The 11692-nt window shown below is 41.3% G+C and overlaps 1 protein-coding gene across 1 annotated transcript; it reads left to right on the top strand.

Moving 5' to 3' along the window:
* Positions 1 to 6530: 6530 nt before the first annotated feature.
* On the top strand, positions 6531 to 10915 carry LOC139457258 (uncharacterized). Its single transcript, XM_071238667.1, has 2 exons — positions 6531 to 6578; positions 9029 to 10915. Exons 1-2 carry the CDS (start codon positions 6531 to 6533, stop codon positions 10913 to 10915), a joined length of 1935 nt encoding a protein of 644 aa, XP_071094768.1.
* Positions 10916 to 11692: the final 777 nt, after the last annotated feature.

The raw sequence follows: 11692 nt of genomic DNA, 5'->3' as shown, positions 1-11692 counted from the left end.
ATGAGCCTGTTTTTGTTATGATCAGTACAAAGAAGGAAGTTCAGTTAAAAGTTACTCTTTTCTAATTTACCGCGATTCTTTAAATAAATATTGAAATCTTATGTTTTATGTTTTGAAATTTAAAAATTAAAAATTTAAAAACAAAGACGACAAAACAACCACATGTTGAACGCGACGGGTTTTTGTGGACTTGTGATATACGTGAGCGTTGTATAGCTTTGTAATCTTTCATCTCTATGTGATTCAGATTTTCAAAAATAACAGTACGGGAAACTAATTATTAGTTGTGGTTTTCGCGCGAGCGAGCGAGCGAGCGGGTGCGTGTGTGTGTGTGTGGGGGGGGGGGGGGGGGGGGGGGGATGAGTGTCATGTGTATATTAAAAGAGAAAGACAGATTATTTCAAAATAAAATAGCATGTTTTATTTTAGGTATAAACCTAATGTTTTATTACGAGGTGACATACCCATTGATAATTAAGTGAGTGAATTGTATTTTACGCCGCTTATATTCCAGCAATATTATATCAATATTCCAGCAACATCACGGCAAGGGACATCGGGAGTGGCCTTCACACATTGTACCCATGTGGTGAATCGAACATTGGTCTTCGGGGTGACGAGCGAACGCTTTAACCACGAGGCTACCTGACCGCCCCTCGCGTAAAGGGGCACCCGTCACAAACACGTGAAAAGGCAAGTCAAGTGTTCAACTGAGCGAACGCTTTTACCGCTAGTGTTTGATAATTGAACTACTGAACGGTCAGCGGTATTTCGGAATGGGGAGCTATGAGACGTAGGAAATGGTCAGAGCGATTCTTGGATTCGAACCTACGATCATCGGTCCTGGAACGCATCCGTGATTCGTTCCTTCTTCTACAAAAGTATGTAGAGTATACTGACCACTGCACGGAGTGACCACACGGTCCAGGCAGTGCGCGGGGCAGGTCGATACTGTTTACAGTGCCAGCAGGTGTCCGTACACACCGGCCCTCCGGTCAGACGCATTAGCAAACCGTGCAAGAGAGTACAGACATCGGATGTCAACAGTGCCTTTGTCCGCCATACCGAGTCAACTAGACCTCTCCCGTGCGCGCAGTCGCCAGTTACAGATGTAATAAGATTAAACACATACATCATTTAGCATCGTGTACATATTGCAGGCTGTTGTTATTCCAGGCCACACACGGACAAACCGATAGTAATGTTCACATCGCCAATGTTGGATCACCGATGTTACTGATAGCAAGCTTATAGATTGAAAGTATAAGCCTACTATTGAAGGACTTCGTGATCAATTAACGTCATGCTGTGGAGGGGGTGTTGTTGTACGCCGTTTTATAGCAACAGATACACCCAAAATAAGCTTTAAACATTGTACTCATGTAGTGGATTGAGCCCGGGCCTTTTGCGTGAAGCGAACGCTTTACCCACTTGGCTACCATGTCATTTTCCGCCCAACACGACGCGATACCCCTCTATGTTGACAACCCAATCTTATAGAGGTCAAAAGGTTCTGAACCTGACTAATTTTCAACTATGGGACGTAACAAAGTGAGCTAGTCAATGTAGTACATTTTTTGAGTAGTTCATTGCGCCTGTATTTGGTCTGTTGAGGCCGTTTGTATATTAGTGACAGCCAGCTGAAATGATTGGGGTTCAAATGGACACAGAAATGGAAAAGAGTTTTTCACTTTAGAGAAATTCAGGTCGAAAGTGTATGGGATAAGTGCCCTAGCTATTCCACTGTTAAACGTTGGACAGTTATGTTTCAGGCTGGAGAACAGGCCTTGGTGATGACGCTAGGTCTGGACGTCCCTCAACTCCCATCAACGAAGATTCAATCACGGAGATAGAAAAAAACATATTCTGTCAGATAGACGTCTTCCCATTGCTGAACTTGAGGAATGCACAGGTCTAAGCCATGGACCCACTGAAACTATTATTCATGAACATTTACAGCTGAATATTTAGATATTCGCTCGTTGGGTGCCAAAGTTTCACTGACATTGCCAAAGACGATTTCGAGTCAAGTGAGCAGGACTGTGGTTAAATTAGAAAAAAAATATTAGTAACGGGTGATGAAACATGGGTCTACCACTATGATCCCGAGTCAAAACGTAAATCCAAGGAATGGCACCATTCCACTTCTTCGGCACCAAGTGGTTTCCATCTGCTTCCTAAATTGAAAGAACACCTTCATGGAAAGCGCCGTGACGACAACGAAGACCTTAAAGCTGCCGTCAACGGTTTTTGCAGAGTAACTTCAGAAAACGTCTTCCTGACTGGAATTGAAAAGCTTCACTATCGATATCAGAAGTGTATTGAAAAGCTGTGATCTTATGTTGAAACATATTATTTTAAACACTTCACAATTGCTGGTTTTGTTCGTAAGTCTTAGAACTTTTTGAACAACCCTCGTATTAAGCCAATCATCTGTCAGCTTTCGGCTTCATTTTTTACCACCTCGATTCGCAAAGTTAACAGAACACAAATATTCCTTCGATGGTGCTCCATTTATGGGTAGATGCCATGGCGCTCAGAAACGACAGCACGTAATATCCACAACAATACAACGTTGGAGTTCTTCTTTCTACAAGTACCCTCTTTTAGTGTATTTTAGTATAGCGCGGCCATATATCGAACCACCGACCTTCCGCTCTCCTGGCAAAAGCTAACGAGACTTGACTTTCAGTAATCTGTCACAGAAGGACACGAGACAGTGTCACAACAGATCCTGGGTACGCGTCTCACAAGAGATGACACAAATGGGGAGCCGGATGTAACACTAGGCTATTATTTGGATTTAAGACACCCGTCTCATAGTTTGCCAGGGTTATGCAAGTCCAAACCATTCAATTACTGACATAGCCAATTCCAACCCTTCAACATAAAATCGTCTGTGTGTGACAGGATTCGAGGTCAAAAGAATCCAAATGGTGAACTCGTGTTTCGCTCTGTTTGAGATTAATTATCTCAGTGTTGGCAAGTTGTTACAAATACACCAAGTTAGAGCCGTTTGACGTTGACGACAGCGTCAGTACTCAGTGATCGTCATACGTACTTGATGAACATCGTGTATTCGTGTCTGGTGGCGTCGTGTCTTCAGCACTATTTTTATTCAATTTGTTTTTATGACGGCGGACAATAAATAATAGAGTCGGGGCCTGACAAACCGATGATTGATGTTACGAGCAACGATCCACGCCGTCGTGACACGATGACATAAAATCAACCAAGTGACCGAGCCGTACCATCCCATCCATTAATTAATATCCGTCCATTAATTCATCTCCGTCCATTAATTCATATCTGTCCATTAATTCATCTCCGTCCATTAATCCATCTCTGTCCAATAATTCAACTCTGTCCATAAATCCATCTCCGTCCATTAATTCATCTCCGTCTATAAATCCATCTCCGTCCATTAATTCATCTCCATCCATTAATCCAACTCCGTCCTTTAAATCATCTCTGTTCATTTATCCATCTCCGTCCATTAATTCATACCCGTCCATTAATTAATACCCGTCCATTAATTCATCTCCGTCCATTAATTCATCTCCGTCCATTAATTCATCCCCGTCCATTAATTAATATCCGTCCATTAATTCATCTCCGTCCATTAATTCATCTTCATCCATTAATCCATCTCTGTCCCTTAATCCATTTCCGTCTATTAATTCATCTCTGTCCAGTAATCCTTCTCCGTCCATTAATTCATCTCCATTCATTAATTCATCTCCATCCATTAATCCATCTCCATCCATTAATCCATCTCCATCCATTAATCCATCTCCATCCATTAATCATCTCCATCCATTAATGCATCTTCATCCATTAATCCATCTCTATCCATTCATTCATCTCCATCCATTTATCCATCTCCATCCATAATTCATCTCGTCCAATAAGCATGGGTTGCTCAGGGCTTATTCTAAACCGACATCCAGATGCGATAAAAAGGGGTAATCCAAGTGTTGTTCAGCTGACCAGGCTAATTCATACAGACCAATCTCCCTAACTTCTAACTTATGCAAAGTAATGGAATCAATGGCCAAAAACAGGTTACAACACTACTTAGAACAAAACAACATAATAAATCCAGACCAAAGCGGTTTCACTCCTGGACGCTCAACCTTAGATAACCTCGCCCGACTAGAGCAGGACATTAAAACAGGCCAACTTAACAAACAATATACTACAGGCATCTTTCTAGACTTCTCCAAAGCATTCGACATGGTTTGGCATAACGGGCTAATACAAAAACTACAAAAAATAGGACTTAAAGGTCAAATAATTAACTACATCCAAAGTTTCCTAACAAACCGCAAAATCACCGTGGGCATAGACCAAACGCTATCGGACCAATGCCCCCTAGAAAATGGCACTCCCTAGGGCAGCATCCTAAGCCCAATACTCTCCAATATTATGATTAACGATCTATTCGAGGGACTATCCCACAAAGTAAACACATCAAAATTCGCGGATGATGGAGCCCTCTGGATCCGCACTAAAAGCATTAAAATGGCCCAAAACTTACTACAAAAATCTCTAAATAAAATACAAAAATGGGCTGACAAATGGGGCTTCTCCCTAAACTCAGAAAAAACCACAGGAATAGTATTTAAACACAAAAATATGCAACCCGCCACCCTAAACCTCCAACTAAACAACAAACCAATCAAATTCCAAAAACAAACCAAATTCTTAGGATTAATCTTCGATGAACATCTCACCTGGGATGCTCACATTAAAAACCTTGTAACCAGATGCAGCAAAGACCTAACACGTTAAGATGCCTAACCGGCTCCAACTGGGGGGCCTCTAAAAACACCCTCCTCTCACTCTATATATCACTAATTAGGTCCAAACTAGACTATGGCAGTGCCATTTACGACACCTTAAACAACTCTCTCATTAAAAAACTAGACTCAATCCAGTATCAGGCCCTAAAACTAATCACACGAACTCAACATGGCACCTCTTCCACCTCACTCCAGGCCTTAACAGGAGAAATGCCACTTAAACTACGTAGGGAACAACTTACCCTAAACTTCTGGGCCGCGTCCCAATCAAACCCACTAATCGAAAACTTAATAAAACAAAATATTAGCCCTAGAAACCAAGCCCTAGCCCGGAAACATCCACTACTTACTCCAATTTCCCAAAGAATAACCAATTACCTAAACGAACACAAAATAAATAATCTTAAACAAAACAATAAATCATCCAATGTCTTCACTCCAAAACTTAAAATACCAAAAATAGACACAACACTAGCCGATACACTAAATAAACAGACCGATCCTAACATCGCTAAAACCACCACACTAGCATACATACATGAAAATTGGCCAAATTGGTGTCACATATACACAGACGGATCCTCAGATCCGATCTCAAAACACACAGGTTTCGGAGTCCACATCGCACAACCAACCAAAGACACACAATCTTACCGACTCCCAAACAACCAATCCATATTCACGGCCGAACTAATGGGCATGGCCTCAGCACTACACAATCAGCAATCTAAAAAACACCAAAAAATCCTCATCCTAACCGACTCCCTCAGTGGACTACAAGCCCTCAAAAATAAAAACACTAAAAACCGCCCCAAACTAATAAATCAAATACTCAATAGCTCAAACAACTTAACTAAGGTAGGTAAACAAATAGAGTTCATTTGGATCCCCGCCCACGTAGGAATCTTTGGAAATGAAAAGGCAGATAAAGCAGCAAAATTATCCCTTAAACTCCCAGAAATAAGCTTAAACTTACCCAGCTCAAAATCAGAAATCAAAAGTGTCACTAAACAAAAAATTAACAAAAAATGGCAAAATATATACCAAAACTCAAATAGCCAAATCAGGAAAGTACTCAAAAAACCCCTAAATAAACCCAAAATACTACACCCATCCAAAAAAATCGACAGAATAATTACCAAACTACAAACAGGCCACACATTGCAAACAACAAGAAACACCAGAACACGTACTCATTCACTGCACACACTACCAAATACACCGAACAACACTACAGACCACCCTTAATCTTAAAACCGGACTTACACTAGAATCAATCCTAAATCCACAAAATAAATTAGAAAAATTCAAAGCCTTAGGCATATACCTAATAAAAACAGGACTAATTAGTCGCATTTAAACCCCAAATAAAATATTAAAACCAAAACTACCTTATTTGATAACCACCCAACACACACAGCTCCCTTAGTTCGTCCCCCACCCACTCTTGGCATTCTTTCCAAATCTCAAAATTTCAAAATTACTATATAAGTAACCCCTAAAGCCCCCTCCTGGGTTGCACAAACTCACTTTTCCCCTTTTTGGAAACACATTAAATGGCCTGGCCGGGCCCGTGTGCGACATACGCTTGCAGTCGGAAAGCGCACGTTAAATCTCCAATATAAGTAAGTAAGTAAGTGTTGTTCAACGGTGAGGGTGCGTCAAACACTCACCCCTACCTTCCCCAACCCACCCATCCCCACTCACCCAGACCACACTCGGAGGATGCCAGCTTCTTGTGGGTCAATGAAGGTTCTCACCGTCGTGTGGCTCGTACACGGGCACTCTACCGCTGTCACAAGCACAGGGTCAGAGCGCTCGCGACCCTTGACCCCCGAGTTTCCGTGTGTTGATGAGCCTGTTATTGAACGCTGATAACACGTCTTAGTAAATCACACGTAATGGACACAACACTCGACGTCACGCTGTGGCGGGGCATCTGGTTAAAGACTGACCGATGACCACACGTGATTAAGCTCACCTTACCTCCTTACCTTACAAACACATCGATCATGCCTTTGTCGACCACATGGACAGGCATGCAATGACTGGAAAATACCATTGCACCGGAACGCTTTACCTTCAAACTTCGGTTTCAGTGTTTTGGCTCATGTCAGAAAAGTAGGATGTGAGGCTATTTTTTACATAAAACATAAAACAATGGTTAATGTGTGAATCCAGGCTGAACACCAACAGTCTGAATCACTCCTTAAAGTGGCATTTAGAAGTTGTTTTTAACGCAGTATTTCAGCTATATGATGGCGGTCCGTAAATAATCAAGTTTGGACCAGACAATCCAGTGATTAAAATCATGAGCATCGATCCACGCAATTGGGATGCAATGACATGCATCAACTAAGTCAGTGAGCCTGACCAGCCGATCCCGTTAGTCGCCTCTTACATCAAGCATTGTCTTGTTACAACAAGCATCGTCGCCCCTTACAACAAGCATTGTCGCCTCTAACGACAAGCATGGGTCGCAGAAGACCTCTTGTAACCCGGATCGTCACCAGTCCAACAAACAGCATTCATAGTGGTACCCAAAAAAGTGGTTTAAGGATATATATATGTATGTATGTGTTTATACATATAAAAGAATTTAACACGCCTCCGGATACCTCGATTTGGTTCTAATAATTTCGATTAACTGTTTCATGGGAGTATACAGGTTGCAAAAGAAATCGTCCCATGTTGAGTAAATTATCCTTAATTTCGTGGGACGAAACCTCTGCTCTTGCGACAGTTGAATTGAACCAGCGGGGTTATCATAACGTTCACGTGCTGGACCGTCACTTTCGCACGTCCTGCACGAGGTTTCAAATCGCCATTTGGACTTCGCAGCAATTTCTTTCAAGGGAGCAACCTTTAGATTTTCAGTACTGGGGAGGGCGGTGTTCTTTCTGAAAACATTATCAAACACCTACTAGTATTTTACACACGCCTCGCATTGTAGGAAAGACATCACTTGCCCTTTTTCTTGCAAATAAAAGGGTGCAAAGAAGACAGATCTGAGACTGATTGCGCGTCATCGTTGCCGGACGCCGACGTTGTGGGATGCTCATAACATCAGTCACTGGTTTGTCTCGTCCAGACTCGGTTATTCACAGGCCCCGTGATATGGCTTGAATGTTGTTGAATGCTGGGTAAAGCAGTTAACAAATTAGAATTAATTCAACAAGCCCTGGTGAGTATCAAAAACCGATTTTTAGCGTCTGGCTGCTTGCGTCGTTTCATTGGAACCTGTGATGACAGTTTTGCCCCATCATCTAGATCGGTGAAGGTAATCTAAAAGCAAACATGACTTGAAGTGATAATTTACCATTCTGATCCTGCCATGACAGCCCTTATGGCCATACACAATCACGTTGCCATGCATAATAATACCTGCACTGATTTAGGAAGGCTTTCAAATCCGCCGACAGCAAAGAACACTATACTCATTTTGTGAATGGCAAGGGCTTTTCATTGAAGACTCGAGTCTTCTTCATCAAATGGCATCTATATCGACCTTAACCCTAGATGCCATAGGGACCAGGGTTCCGTCATGATGAGGAAATGAGATTGTGTTGTCTACTGCTCATTGAGTGAGACTCCATACGCTAACGAGAGGGCTTGAACCGTGACGATTGTCTCCCTTGGGATTTGGGCAATTAGGTCCAGGGCCCTGTCAAACAAAGCTATCTTAGCGCTAGGACTGTCCTGTGTCAATGTTGAACTAATACATTGTTCGCTAGACATGTCTAAAAAAAACCGCGATGTATAGAAAAAGTTAAACACATGCCCAGGATTGACTGGGGCGTCGGGTAGCCTAGTAGTTAAAGCGTTCGCTCGTCACGCCGGGTTCGATTCCCGACATGGGTACAATGTGTGAAGCCCATTTCTGATGTCCTCCGCCGTGATATTGCTGGAATATTGCTAACAGCGGCGTAAAACCTTACTCACTCACTCATCATAGACTACACATCTTCACCAGCATAAACAACATATCTGTCAGCGAAACCAGTTGGCATCGTCATCAGATTTATGATTATTTCATGGAGACAATCCTCATCAACAGTAAAATAACCAAAATCGTCATATTTGTCGTCGTCGGTGTATCATCATCTCTAACAAGAACAGTAACAAAATAATCATCACCATCATCAGCATCAACGCCACCATAACAAACCACATCACAATCACATCGACATTACCATAATTGTCACCACAATCACAACCAACAGAAACATAATCACATCATCCATAACATCATAATCATCACCATCGTCATCGGCAAAAACACTATCAAAGTCAACATCACTAACACTAACAGCATCATTACCAATATCACCACCCACTTCACCATCAACGCTAACAGCATCTTCATCAATATCACCATCCACTGCACCATCAACAATAACAGCATCACAATCAATATAACCATCCACTTCGCCATCAACAATAACAGCATCATCATCAATATCACCACCCACTTCGCCATCAACACTAACAGCAGCATCATCAATATCACCTTCCACTTCACCATCAACACTAACAGCATTATTATCAATATCACCACCCACTTCACCATCAACACTAACAGCATTAATATCAATATCACCACCCACTTCACCATCAACGCTAACAGCATTATTATCAATATCACCACTCACTTCACCATCAACACTAACAGCATTATTATCAATATCACCACCCACTTCACCATCAACACTAACAGCATTATTATCAATATCACCACCCACTTCACCATCAACACTAACAACATGATTATCAATATCACCACCCACTTCGCCATCAACACTAACAGCATTATTATCAATATCACCACCCACTTCACCATCAACACTAACAGCATTATTATCAATATCACCACCCACTTCACCATCAACACTAACAGCATTATTATCAATATCACCACCCACTTCACCATCAACACTAACAGCATCATTATTAATATCATCACCCACATCATCATCAACAATAACAGCATCGTCATCAATATCACCACTCACTTCACTATCAACACTAACAGCATTATTATCAATATCCCCACCCACTTCACCATCAACACTAACAGCATTATTATCAATATCACCACCCACTTCACCATCAACACTAACAGCATTATTATCAATATCACCACCCACTTCACCATCAACACTAACAGCAGCATCATCAATATCACCTTCCACTTCACCATCAACACTAACAGCATTATTATCAATATCACCACCCACTTCACCATCAACACTAACAGCATTAATATCAATATCACCACCCACTTCACCATCAACGCTAACAGCATTATTATCAATATCACCACCCACTTCACCATCAACACTAACAGCATTATTATCAATATCACCACCCACTTCACCATCAACACTAACAACATGATTATCAATATCACCACCCACTTCGCCATCAACACTAACAGCATTATTATCAATATCACCACCCACTTCACCATCAACACTAACAGCATTATTATCAATATCACCACCCACTTCACCATCAACACTAACAGCATTATTATCAATATCACCACCCACTTCACCATCAACACTAACAGCATCATTATTAATATCATCACCCACATCATCATCAACAATAACAGCATCGTCATCAATATCACCACTCACTTCACTATCAACACTAACAGCATTATTATCAATATCCCCACCCACTTCACCATCAACACTAACAGCATTATTATCAATATCACCACCCACTTCACCATCAACACTAACAGCATTATTATCAATATCACCACCCACTTCACCATCAACACTAACAGCATTATTATCAATATCACCACCCACTTCACCATCAACACTAACAGCATTATTATCAATATCACCACTCACTTCACCATCAACACTAACAGCATTATTATCAACACTAACAGCATCACCAATATCCCCACCAACTTCACCATCAACACCAACAACATCGTCATCAACACCAACAGCTTCATCAATATCACCACCCACTTCACCAACACCATCAACATCAGCTTTAACCGTCCAAGTCATTCACAAGATAACTCCATTAATAAACAGTATCAAAGCATTGTTAGTTACATGATTGTGCAGAGCTGCGTCCCTTGAAAACGCCAGAAACCTATGATTGTGGGTTCGAATCCCGGTTCGTCCCGATTATGTGTCTAGGTTTGTCAGCACCATACCCGTACTCGTGGGTTTCACCGAAGTGGTAAACGTCTGAGATCTGCATCACTTCGGGCTTTCCTCCAACATCACGCTTACGCGCAGTGATATAACTGGAATAATGTTAAAAGCGGCGTTACTCACTCACTCACTATCATAATGTACAGTGTGTTTGAAACATTTCCGGCTGAAATGAGGGGACGTGCATCAAGAGCCCTAAAATGTCACTATTTGATTGGACATGCTTACTCTTTCTCGAAACACCTGGTGTCACTAATTTTTAATCAGTTCATATAATTGTCATCACTGGAGTCTGTTTCGGCCAGTAACAAGGACTGATTATTTTCTGGTGGGCGTTTTCAATTTATGTGGTCTTTACAGTTATTTTATTAGAAAAGAGAAACTATTTAAACACATCTCAAATTTCATAATTTGCGACACTCGATAGTCACTCAGAGAATATGTGTTTCATAAAACTGTAATAATATCAATGTATCATACAGAGCATAAAAATATTAACCACATACTAATAAAATAATAAAATGGCATTCACTGAATGTCGATTGTCTGAGAATTAACTCGGTGTCTGACGTCTAATTTTTCATATTTGTAACATTTACTTGGGGCATGCATGAGCACCTTTAACCGACATAGTTTTTTATATTACTGTTAGCAATCACAAACACGCCTGACTGGGCGTGGACTAACACCAGTCGCGCT

The sequence above is a fragment of the Haliotis cracherodii genome, unplaced genomic scaffold (genome assembly GCF_022045235.1).
Source record: "Haliotis cracherodii isolate W230 unplaced genomic scaffold, xgHalCrac1.p SCAF_12, whole genome shotgun sequence".
Taxonomy (NCBI): Eukaryota; Metazoa; Mollusca; class Gastropoda; order Lepetellida; family Haliotidae; genus Haliotis; species Haliotis cracherodii.
This window is presented reverse-complemented; position numbering and strand designations above follow the sequence as displayed.

Excerpts from the sequence above, each read along its gene's own strand:
- LOC139457258 (XM_071238667.1), top strand. The coding sequence starts at position 6,531 with ATGCCAGCTTCTTGTGGGTCAATGAAGGTTCTCACCGTCGTGTGGCTC. Across the intron at positions 6,579-9,028 it reads TTCTCACCGTCGTGTGGCTC|AAACATAATCACATCATCCA; the intron begins GTACACGGGCAC and ends CACAACCAACAG.